The sequence below is a fragment of the Choloepus didactylus genome, chromosome 7 (genome assembly GCF_015220235.1).
Source record: "Choloepus didactylus isolate mChoDid1 chromosome 7, mChoDid1.pri, whole genome shotgun sequence".
Lineage (NCBI taxonomy): Eukaryota > Metazoa > Chordata > Mammalia > Pilosa > Megalonychidae > Choloepus > Choloepus didactylus.
The window spans coordinates 94,690,281-94,703,033 of NC_051313.1; the positions used below are offsets into that span (position 1 = coordinate 94,690,281).

General features: G+C 37.2%; 1 protein-coding gene across 25 annotated transcripts in view; it reads left to right on the plus strand.

Moving 5' to 3' along the window:
* The window catches only part of DST (dystonin), a 489,857-nt gene extending 479,170 nt beyond the window's left edge, over positions 1 to 10,687 (plus strand). For 6 of the 25 annotated variants that reach the window (XM_037843225.1, XM_037843237.1, XM_037843238.1 and 3 more), the window contains 5 exons: positions 1,602 to 1,719; positions 3,986 to 4,185; positions 4,600 to 4,710; positions 8,602 to 8,725; positions 9,649 to 9,911. In XM_037843225.1, the coding sequence (XP_037699153.1) occupies positions 1,602 to 1,719; positions 3,986 to 4,185; positions 4,600 to 4,710; positions 8,602 to 8,725; positions 9,649 to 9,911 (816 nt within the window). Of the gene's footprint in view, positions 1 to 1,601; positions 1,720 to 2,983; positions 3,056 to 3,985; positions 4,186 to 4,599; positions 4,711 to 8,601; positions 8,726 to 9,648 lie in introns of all 25 variants that reach the window. The other 19 variants (XM_037843224.1, XM_037843234.1, XM_037843233.1 and 16 more) reach the window with 6 other exon arrangements.
* The last annotated feature ends 2,066 nt before the right edge of the window (positions 10,688 to 12,753 follow it).

Genomic DNA, 12,753 nt, shown 5'->3' on the forward strand with positions numbered 1-12,753 from the left:
CTCATCTTTATTGGAATTGAAATATTTGTATGAAATACTTCACTTTGGTTATTTCCATAAAAGTTTTGTTTTGAATGCAATCTTGGACCAAAATTATCTGATCCAAATATCTGGTTCCTTAAGGGTAATTTTCTTTAAGTCCCTTTCTTTCCCTTTGCTTATTAGCAGCACCAGAATTTTTCTAACAAATAAATACATATAATTTGATTTTTAAATTGTAATTTATATTTCAGGAACAAGTCCAATGATAGGAAAGTTTAAGTCTGAAGGTTTAAAAATAGATTTACATACTTTGAAAGTTATCATTTTTTGTTTATATATTTCACAATAAAAAATGTAAAAATATAAAAAGAGAAAGAATGGATTTAGAAATAGCAATTTAAAATGGTTTGATGTAAAATGCATGAGCTACTGCTGGTGCCTTTTACATGTTTTTCAGGCCCATCTGAGTTTTAGAATCTTGAATGGGATTTTGGTTGACTTCATTTGAGGATTCTCTTAAATTTTATTGAAAAGTAGCAGATTATTTCTACTTAAAGTTTTCTGTTTATCCATGAACCCAGACAAATAGTCAAAGTCATGACTGTATCTCACCTACTCAAAAAGAAGCTATTATATTCAGTTGTTCATTTTGCAGTGGTATCTGCTAGATTGGCAACCATGAAATTCAGCATGGTGGTTTTTAAAAGTTAGACATTAGTCTGTTAGAAATGATTTAAATGTATAAAATCATTTCTCATGGGCTTTCAAAACAGATAAACTTTATGATCAGGAACTACCTAGAAATTTGTTCAGGACTTGCAGAATTTGTTAGCATATCCAAGTGATTGGAGATCCACTGAAAGGGCAGGAAAAAGATGATTGCTTGTTAGTGTCGACAGTTCACATGCAAACAGCTTTGAAAGAAACCTTTTTGGATTTTAAAGCTGTATACTAATAATGTATCAGTGGCTGTTCTAATATTAAAGTAATCTTAGATGACATATTAATCCAGTCTTTAACAAATTGGTTTACTAGATCATTAGGGATGCATAAATTTTATTTGACTGGGAAATTTTTATTGGTCACATTCATTTATCACTTTATTCTCCCTAAGTCAAGCCTGCTCCTTAGAGAAAAAAGAATAAGTTTATGAAGATTCCTTTCACAGATTTCAGTGGAAAACAGTTTTATTGTAACAATGAAGAGGAATCAGAGTTGATGAAATTTTCTTTAGAATCATCTTATTTCTTATATGCCCTGGGCAGGTGGGCCAGTGCTTGTTTTCATGGCTGTGTTAATCTCTAGAAATATTTTTCAATTACTGCCTTACTAATGTTATTTCTATCATAAGAAAGAAAAATGACTTTTCAGACCAAAGCTTTAATAGTATACTTGATAACCTTTGTTATCTTTTTTCCAAACTGTTTCCTTTGAGCTAAATGAGCATGCAGCAATCTAACGCAGATCATTACAACCCCCCTTTTCTGAGATTTTACTAATCCCTGTGAACTAAGCAAGAAATTAAAGTCGGTTGCTTAAGCTACTGCAGATTGCACATTATCGTTTAATTTAGAATCATTATTGACAACTAGAAGTGCTGTCTTTCTTCCTCTGCACAGTTTGGAGACTCCCAGCAGCTGCGGCTTGTTCGGATCCTACGAAGTACTGTAATGGTCCGTGTTGGAGGTGGATGGATGGCACTTGATGAGTTCTTGGTGAAAAATGATCCTTGCAGGGGTAAGGAAATGCTTATGTCAAGATAACAGCACCATCACAATGCACCCAATTAATTTTATTTTATTTTTCAGCATCAAAAATATGATGGATTTAATTTTGGTTGTTTATTCTAATAGTGAATGTTTTACATTGGTCTCTGTCAGCCTAAAGTTTCCAGAGAACTTGTGGCAGTCATGTAAATCATGTTCTTCTCTCTTTTTTTTTTTTTTTTTTTTTTTTTTGGTTATTTCTCAATAGTTAGGAGAGAGACATGCAGGAAATACTTGAATAGATTTTCTTTATGAGACCCTCCCTTCTTTGATTTTCAAAATGAACCATTACACCAAACCAAGGAATAGATTTTGTCTGTCATTAAATAGCAAAGTCAGAGGAAAGAAAAGTGAGTTGTTGAAGACTAAAAATACTGTATTGTGAAAGTTTAAAAGTGAAAGGTTTTATGAAATGAGGGAGAGATAAGGAAAGCAATCATTTTGAAATTTTAAAAATAATCAACTGCTAACTTGACATTTATTTAAAAGTTGCAGGTTACAACATTAAAAATATAAGTATGTAATACTGTAGCTCTGTCCGTATCTACCATCCCAAGAGGTTGGCTTTCACTCTCCCTTAGTTTCCAGATCCTCCAGTCAACTTTCAAATCCTTAATTGATTTATAAGTAGTTATTTCATTGCAATTTCTAGTTAGGTTCCATTTACCCAGTAGGCCTATTTTTCTTGCTTTGAACAAACAAATGATAAAATGGTTATGATTTTCTTTAACCTCATTTTAATCCTTTTAAACAATCGACAACAACAAATATTCGTGCCAGCTCAGCTTCACAAGTCTCCTCAAGAGGAGCCTCTCAGCTTCATTGCTGGCATCCGAAATACATAGGTATATCTGAGGGAGCTCCTGCACAGTATACAGATATAAGGTTATCCAACTGTATGCAGTAGCTCTGCTCTCTGCAAGTCAGAGATATACCCATGAAAGAAATAAAATAAGAATAAAAGAAAACAATGAAAGAAGCGATGAGAATGTGTAATGTTCTATTGGGTTGTTTAGGAAAGTTAGCCTGACTGTGGCAAAGTCCTCCAAATACTTTTCTAATTGAATCGGCCTTCAAGTGCTTCCTCTCCCCTTTCCTGATGCAACTTTTCTTCCAAAATGTGTGCTAAAGTCCCGATCTGAGCACCCTTTGCATATTCAACTACTGTACTTTGTTTCTTCTCCTGCTAACAGTATTCTTTAATGTGATTTGGTATCCTGTGTCATTTTTTCTAGTTCATCATCATGGGAGTAAAATGTTACGTTCGGAATCAAACTCTTCAATTACTACTACTCAGCCTACTATAGGTTGGCAACCCCTCTCTTTACCTCCCACCTCTTTCCTTTTCTCTTTCCTACTTTTACATTCTTGCTTTAATCATTTTTTTTTTAAATAACACGCTTCATCCCTCGCGTATGGCTTAACTCATATCCAACTGAGCTGGTGCTTCTAAATTTAAATTCTGAAAATTTGACACACTTCCAGTGTGTTGCAGATGCAGGTGTCGTATAAGTGATCAAACACATGCTAACACGTTGCTCATCTGGCTCTTGTGGAGTGTTCTCTGTGTGCAATTGTGTTTGTATGAGTGCTGCATCACTGATTATCTCACGAATATTTGGGTCTGGTGTTTGTTACTGCATGTTGGTAAAGCAGAGTGTTTCAAAGCATAAAATAAAAATACTAGCTGCTTCATTTAAGTAAAAAACCTGGAAGTCTATTATATGTTGTCATCATGATTAACAAGCCATCTCTCATTTTATGTAATTCTATTGTTTAATTAATTGTGGTGTTAAAATACTGGCATTCTCCTTACCTCAATAGTACATGCAAAAGACACAGTCCCTGCCTTACTGACTTGTCCTCTCAGTGTGCTGAAAAGGATAATGAAACCATGCGGGCATCAGTAGCTGGTGGATTAACAATATTTGAGCATGGGCTTTCCATTTTCATGCTGACTCTTTCTTTAATAGTGGTTATTCTTGCTGTTGTCTAGTGTTAGAATAAGCAAACTTTTTTTTCCCCCAAACTCACTTGTATCCAAAAGGAATGCATTGTAAAGGAATGCATTTAACTTTTTGTTATGCTGAATTGGAGTTAGCATGGCAAAAAAGATGTTCTTGCCATCCTCAAAGTGATCTCTGGTATTAGGTTGTTCTTCACATAAACAATTGAGCACCTCTTTTTTCCTTCTTCTTTTGTTTGTGTGCAATTGTGTGTGTGTGTGTGTAATCCAGCCAAAGGAAGGACAAACATGGAACTGCGTGAGAAGTTCATTTTAGCAGACGGTGCCAGTCAGGGTATGGCTGCTTTCCGACCCCGGGGCCGAAGATCCCGGCCTTCATCACGAGGAGCTTCACCAAACCGATCCACTTCCGTGTCCAGTCAGGCTGGTCAGGCGGCCTCCCCACAGGTCCCAGCCACCAGCACGCCGAAGGTAGGACTCGGGGGGTGAAGTCGTCTTCTCCTCCCATGCAATCAATGCCCCATGCATACCTTTGAATGTTTTAGGCTCCCTAGAATTTGTAGGACTACCTTTCTCCATTTGTGGCCCTTCTCACAAGGTGGAAAATGAAGAATTATTTTTTAACATGTGCTTTTGCCTTGTGACCAGTGCAGAGATTATTATTCATGTGGAGGCTTTGATTCTTTTTGGATTTTTTGTTGTTTTTTATGTTTTGTTTTGTTTTGTTTTGGTGTGTATGATTTGTCATCAGATCTTTCCACTTATTTTTAATTATTATATCCATTCCTACTGTGAAATGTGACTCTTTGCTATGAATATCTCTTTCTGGGGCTTTGTTTTTTTATCTGCTATCCTTTACATTTGATTTGCCATTGTTCCATACAGATTCTCCATCCTTTAACACGCAATTATGGTAAACCATGGTTGACAAACAGCAAAATGTCAACTCCTTGTAAGCCAGCAGAGTGCTCAGACTCTCCCGTGTCATCTGCAGAGGTATTGTAAGGCACCAGATTCTAGTCTGAAACTACCACCCACTAACATTGCTTCTTCACCATTGCCTTAATGTATGTACTTTTGATAATACCACTTCCTTATCAGCTTCTGTAAAATAGTCCAGGAGATCCTGGAAGACATGAGAATTAGGGGTTAACAGAAAAGAAAGTTTTGAGCTCCTTTAACAATGTTCCCTTAATATACTCACACTTGCAGGCTCTATACCCCCTTTGTTTTGTTGTTCTCTTGCTCATACTTAATTCCGTTTTTCTTTCTTTCTCAGGAGAGTAAAATACAGGATATTATGCACAGACCTAAGTAAAGTTTCTTATAAAGCAGGTGGTATGCTTTTGCCACTGGTAATGGTTTGGGCAAGAAATGCAGCACACTCCTCTTGTCTGGAGCAAGAGGCAGCGCATTTGCAAGAGAATCATTTAAGTCACTAAAAGAAAGTCTGTTAATGGTTCTCTCTGGACATGGTCCTTCTCAAAGTCTTACATTCATTTTTTTTTTAATGGAATTGAATTGAGAGTTCAAAAATAGTCCCTCACATGTATAGCCAATTGATTTTTTTTAAATTCAGTTTTATTGAAATATATTCACGTACCATACAGTTATCCATGGTGAACAATCAGCTGTTCACAGTACCATCATATAGTTGTGTATTCATCACCCCAATCAATTTTTGAACATTTTCCTTGCACCAGAAAGAGTAAACATAGGAATAAAAAATAAAAGTATAAAAGAATACCCAAATCACCCCCCCATCCCACCCAATTTTTCATTTAGTTTTTGTCCCCATTTTTCTACTCATCCATCCATACACTGGATAAAGGGAGTATGATCAACAAGGTTTTTACAATCACACTGTCACCCCTTGTAAGCGACACAGTTATATAATCGTCTTCAAGAGTCAAGCTGGGGTTTGATAGTTTCAGGTATTTACTTCTAGCTATTCCATTACACTAAAACCTAAAAAGGGGTATCTATATAGTGCATAAGAATGCCCACCAGAGTGAACTCTTGATTCCATTTGAAATCTCTCAGCCACTGAAACTTTATTTTGTTTCATTCTCTTCCCCCTTTTGGTCCAAGAAGGCTTTCTCCATCCCATGATGCCAGGGACAAGCTCATCTCTGTGAGTCATGTCCCACATTGCCAAGGAGATTTACACCCCTGGGAGGCAGGTCCCATGTAGCGGGGAGAGCAGTGAGTTCACCTGCTGAGTTGCTAGAGAGAGAGGGCCACATTTGAGCAACAAAGAAGCACTCAGGGGGAGACTTTAGGCACACTTATAAGCAGGTTTACCCTCTCCTTTGCAGTAACGAGCTTCATAAGGGCTCAGCATACCAAACGCCAGTCCTCAATGTTTGTGAGAACATCAGCGACAATCCAGATGAGGAAGTCCAGCACTTCTACAGTTTCCCCCAGCTCCTCAGGGGGGCCTGCATATATATTTTTATTCTCTGCCCAAATTATTTTGAGATCTGTCACTATTTCACACTAAGCTGTACTCACTTCCTATTCAAAGTTCCATTCATTTTTGCCCAATACTGGGTGAGTGTGACAAAAACTCTCAGTCATTCTCCTGTCTCTATTAGATGTTAATGATAACTAATATTATTCAAGCATGCCCTCACCTTTTAAAGTGGCTTCATAAATGGGAGTAAATAAAATTTGCCAAGATTAACTCGTATACCAGATAATTTATGTTCAGTTGAAAGTCAGTGAACATCTTTTAAAAAACTTCTTTGTGAAATAAACATAGGCACCAAATGATCATATATTTGACAAGAATTGCCATATTTAGGAGGGGAAATTCCCTAAATATCTTTTATTGAAATGAAGGAGGCATTTCATATTAAAGATCTAGAATATAACTTATATACCAGGACCCTTTTATTAAAGTAATATAGTACCTTTAAAGAGCACTTTATAATTTCAAAACACTTCCCTATTGGTATCTATTATCTTACTTAATCCTCACAACAATAGAAAGATATAGAGAAAATTTCATTACCCTCATGACTCATTAGAAATCTCTGGCAGGTAAAATGGTAGACTTGGGACAAAAATAACACATTCTTCAGTTCTTACTCATTCCCCTCTCCCCTCATTTTCACACCTTCCTTCCAGGTGGAGGATGTTAGTATCATGTATTACATCTATAGATATCTGTCATTTATATGAATTTATTGAGAACATTGTAACTGAGAAAGGTTTAAAGAACCTCAAGTGACATGTGTGTTTAGAATATTTAGGCCTATGCTGCTGTGTTCACAATCTTAAAAAGTATAGACTCCTCAAAATAAAAATCCTAAGTATATTATTTTGAATTATACGAAACCATATTTCATTTCACATCGTCTGAAAAAAAAACAACCAAACAATAAACAAAAACAAACAGTATGCTTCTATGGAAGGGTCTCTAAGAGTATTAGCTAGGGTTTGTGACAATAAAAACAATCACAGCATTCTCAGAAGAATGATTTTGGTTTTTCACAGTAACTAGTTCTCCCACCTTAAGTGATATTTTTCACAATTTGGCGGTCCTCACTCCCTCATGGGTTGTTGAGATTCTTTTTAAGTTAAGAATTTAACTAGAATCAGGGTGATCAGATCTTGGGCAAAGCATCTCCCTCCTTGGGCCTTCACTTTTCTCATTTGTAAAAAAGATTATGATTAGATAGGTACAAGAATAATTTGGCCTATGTGTGTGAAAGTATTTTGGAAACTTGCTTTATGCTCATTCAAATCATATCTAAAGACTTGACTTAAAAATCATACAGTACACGTGTAAATGAATGATATGAATATCCCATTAATATAAATAAATGTAACTCTGATGTATCAAAAAGTCTTATAATGCTTTCTTAAACATTATAAATAATGTAATAAAGGAAATGTTAAATTTTACAAAAGCATATGTATAATTTGCACAGATTCATTTCCTCCAAATATCTCCCTGGCTGTGTGGTATCCTGTTGTGACATCCCTTTTACTTTTCAGAAGATTTATTTTTTAACTTTGGAGAACTTTCAAAATGTTGTAGTGATTTAGAAAAAATGCAGTGATTTTAGACTTATAATAAAATCTCACAGTTGTGATTACTTTAGACATTCTTTGCAAAACCCTATATGAATTTTCAAAAGAACTATCCCCAAATGTTGCCTTGGTATCTTATGCTTAGGGACCGTAGAAGGTGATGGAACCAAGAAGTAAAGCAATATGGTACTAAGTTATTAAATGATTAAATGTCACCTTTGTTTTGGCTGTTGGTTTCAATTATGGCTGTCTAGGCATTATTTATTTACTTGTCTTTCTGTATCAATTGTTTATTCCTGCCTCATACTGTAATAGCATTGAAGGCAGTAGAACATCCAAGCACACTTTTTCAGAGTCCCTGTCCCTTTACACTATGCAGTCACCATCCTTTTCTTAGGGGTGGGGTGGTTATTCCATGTCACATTGTCAATGATCCCTATGAGCTTAGTTTTTTAAGTAGAAATGCTAAGTGACATTTAATGCAATACTCTCCTAATTCTGTACTAGTCATTACTACTCTGAAAGATACTAATATACTCAAAAGTTTAACTTGTCCTTTTTTCCTTGCCATCACTTTCATACTCATTTGGATATCTCCATTTGTGTTTTCTCTGCAATCGAATTCATTTTTTTTAAAAGATTTCTTTTGAATTCTAGGGAGAGAATAAGAAACTAGAGAAGAAAAGCAAGAGAGAAGTCCATGTCTCATTTAATTGAAAAATGTCTCCCCATCTCTGTCCTAAAGAGGACTAGTAGAGGGTTTCTACTGCTTTGTAAAGAAGTGTCAATAGAATATCATGGAACAGGAATAATATCTTGAAATGTCTTTTCACTGGTTAAACACAGGGAACACCAATACAAGGAAGCAAGCTTCGACTTCCAGGATATTTATCAGGGAAAGGCTTCCACTCTGGGGAAGACAGTGGCTTGATAACTACCGCAGCCTCCAGAGTCCGAACACAATTTGCTGGTGAGTGTGGTTGCAGTTCTTTCTTTAATGGCTTTTGCGGTATGATGACCTGAAGATTAAACCCCCTTTTTTTTCCTAACTGATGAAAAATCAATTGAGGCTGCTGCTTTCTTTTGAAATGACGTATAGCTCCAGTCCTCCAAAAAAGGCAAGGGATAAATGAGTCATGGGAGCAAAGGACTATAAAATCCCTTTTGGAAAGTACCTAAGGAAGATGAGAGAATGAAGGACTGTATAACAGAAGAAAAAATTCCAACAGTACTCTACTCCTACAAGCTGGAATGTCTTGGCTTTTCAGCCTGCCTAGAGATTACACTGGGCCTTGTTTTGGGAGGTTGGGAAAACCCAGCCATGCTGGGCCTTATCCCAGTGCTTCTCAAATTTCTTCGCAGAATAGTGAACCTACCACTGGGGTTCTGAACTCAGCAAGCATGAAGCTTCTATAAAGTTTTGAAGTCTTATCTTTTAAATTCTTAAATACTTCAAAGTAATTATAATCAGGCAAAACTTACTCTCAAGAGTTTGCTCCATGTATGCACACATCCCTGGGTACACATGCCAAGCTTCAAAAAGATGGCCTTAAATGATAGGAATATTCCTTTTGTCTGTTTGCAATAAATGGAATCCTATTTTAAGTGAGGTGAACCACATTTACCTTTTGTTTGTAACTTTAGCCTTTTGTATATTATGTCTGTTTAGCGTGAAGGCTACCTACAGTTGTGGAACGGGAAAAGGCCAGGTGAGGGGGGTTCTCCACATGGTCCCCCATACAGGGTCCTAATCCCATTAACCCACCAGTACTTTCTGCCTAAGTACTAGGTGTCAGGAAAAAGTGTTAAGATTAAAGGTGGCATCAGGTTTCAAGAATCGGTTGCAGATGGACCCAGTAATAAGGATGACGCTTTTCTTGCCTCTCTCCTCAGATTCTAAGAAGACTCCTAGCCGACCAGGAAGCCGAGCCGGAAGCAAAGCTGGCAGTAGGGCCAGCAGCCGCCGAGGCAGCGATGCATCAGACTTTGACATTTCAGAAATCCAGTCTGCATGCTCGGATGTTGAGACTGCCCCCCAAACACACAGACCTACACCCCGAGCAGGTTCTCGGCCATCCACAGCCAAGCCTTCCAAAATCCCCACACCCCAGAGGAAGTCACCTGCCCGCAAATTGGACAAGTCCTCAAAAAGATAGTGCAATTGGTTCCACCAAGGCCCTTCCTTGAGCATTTATTATTTAAGTTTGAAAGATGTAAAATATGATGTAGAAATTATTGTGAAATATTGCCAGAGCTGCGTTTAAAATCTGCAGATGGCCTTATTTGTGTATTTGTCTTTTTATTTTATCTGTATAATTTTTGTCAAATATTCTGGGGTTAAAGTCACATCATATGTGAGGGGGAAGAGAGAGTTTAACATGAACTAACTTTTTCGCACTGTAATGTGCGGAGCATACACTAAAATTTTACTGTACCTACAGGTAAGTCTACATCCTCTCTGACAACTACTTTACTACATTGGTAGCTGACATTAAGGATACCTCATGACACTATCTAGTTTTTAATGGAAACTGAAAAGTCAAAAGACACACACAGGGATCTATTGGAGATGATTTAAATCTACACTAATAGATGGAGAGCAGAAAGACAAACATATTCACACCCAGTAGTTTAAACAGTATCTGACAGAGAACCCACAGAAACTTACCTTAAGCACTTGCCAGACTTTGATATTCAAGTACCTTGCAGCATTTCTGTGCCATCACTTTAAATGAGGCCACAGGCATCTTGGATATTGGACCTATTATACTGTAAGAATATAATTATAATAAAGTGCATTCATAATAAATGTGAGGTTTTCTTTTGCTTGAGTGGACAGTAGCACCTGTATCATTGAATTCATTTTGTATCAAAGCAATTTTGCTTGCAGAAAGCTATGAAGCTATGAAATAAACATGTCCCCTTAACTACACTGCTACGGAATTATTTTTTTTTCCCTATGGAAAATCAGTGTATTTTTTTATAAGCAATATCAATTTGGAGTGACCAAAAGATACTTAAAAATGGGTTTATTTTGATTTCTCATCTGAAATAATCATGTTCTGGTATTATATCTATATTTAATAAATATATATGCATTTTAATTTATTATGTATACTCATAGAAAGATATTAGTATGCATTTAATAAAACATATTCACTTGAACATATGGAATACCTGATTATTTAAAGTTAACTGTTTCTCTTTGTTTATTTGTTTTAAATAAAGATTATCTATATGATATGTTTTTATTAGTAATATTGAAATTTGGGGAACATCAGTAAAAGGGAGTTATAATGAAAAGGGCTAATTACTCATTCTACAAATATTTTTAATAGTATATCACTGGCTTTGGGTATTCAAGGAGGAAGCCTTCCAGTATTCAAGGAGGAAGCAGATAATAAACAAATCACTATAAAACATGAACTGTGAAATCAGGGCATGTGTGATTATATTAAGGTAATATAGTGATATTCTTCTGGCCTGTTGTGTTAGTTTGCTAGGGCTGCCCTAACAAAATATCACAAACCTGGTGGCTTAAATCAATGAAAGTTTATTTTCTCTCAATTCTGGGGACTAGAAGTCCAAAATCAAGGCATCAGAAGGGCCATGTTCTTCCTGAGTCTGTGGGGAAGAATCTGCTCCACGTCTCTCTCCTGGCCTCTGAAGGCCTCTGTGGCAGCCTAGCTCTGCCTCCGTCTCCACGGGGCCTTCTTCCTTGTCTCCATCTTCCACGGGGCTCTCCTCTGTCCCCCCAGGTGGCCTTTGCCCCTTCTGGAGCTGTCTCTCTGGGTCCAGACTTCTCTTCATTTAAGGACGTCCATCATACCGGATGAAGGGCCCACTCCAGAATAACCCCTTGTAAACTTGACTAATTCTATCTGAAATGACCCTATTTCCCAGTAAGTTCACATTCCTATGTACTCGGGTTAAGACTTCAGCATGTCTTTTGGTTGAGACACAGTTCAACCCATGGCACCTGTGTACATTGAAAAATCAAATAAAAATAGAATTTTCCTAAATATGAAAATAGCATCAAATATAATTAGAGGGGGTGGCAAAATGTTACTTTGGGTGGCCTGATAGGTCCCAGCTTTGTACCTAACTTTGTAAATTTATTTTAGCAAATGGTAGTGGTGCTGTTCCAAATTCAAGGGAGAAGTATTGTTTTCCCTGTTTGGCCTTTCTAATGGAGGCCAACAATGAGGAGGCTGTAGTTTCCACTGACATAAATTAGGTGCCGTTTTAAAATGATAATTCCTGCTTTCTCAAGGCGTGGGTCTCGTAGGAGCCTTTTATGGAAAAGGTCAGGCTAACCTATGAGATCATAGTTCATTCATTTGACTATAAAAACTGAGAAGGTAATTGAAATGGTTTTCATACCCTTAGTACTTTGCATATGATCACATTTCCACTTCAAAGACAAGTGCAAGGAAATGATTTTTATCTCAACCTGTTTGCTACCCCTGCCGAAGAGTTAGGGGGTTTCTTTTAGGAGTAAAATAAGCTTTTTGAAAGAGATAAGTGGTTTAAAATATTTTAGAGAAGTATTAAGGAATGGATCCCACTTAAAAGCATTTGCCCTCCTGGGAAGCTTTGCAAACTTTGACATGATGCTAGATCCTTCTTTCCTCTAGTGCTGACTTGCAAAGAGGCCTCGGCCAAGTTTTAGTGAATGCAACAGAGCACACCTCTTTCACACTCCACATGTGTTCTTTTTCTTTTTATTTCTTATTTTGGGGGGATTTGGGGGTTTTCACATTTTTATTGGATATCACAGGGGAGGGGTTCTCTTTGTCCGGTGAAGGTTCTCCCATATCTTCAGCCCCACTAGGCTGGGTCCCTAAGGGTCCTCTGGGTGATTGCACATGCCAGGCTTGTTGCCATCATCTTGGAAGGGCTCTGGGTGGTTGGGTTAGTGGCCTCATTTATCACACTGGCATGCTTGGTGTAGGGGCCACGTGGGGGCAGAATTCTGGCGAGGAGCCCTGATGGTGA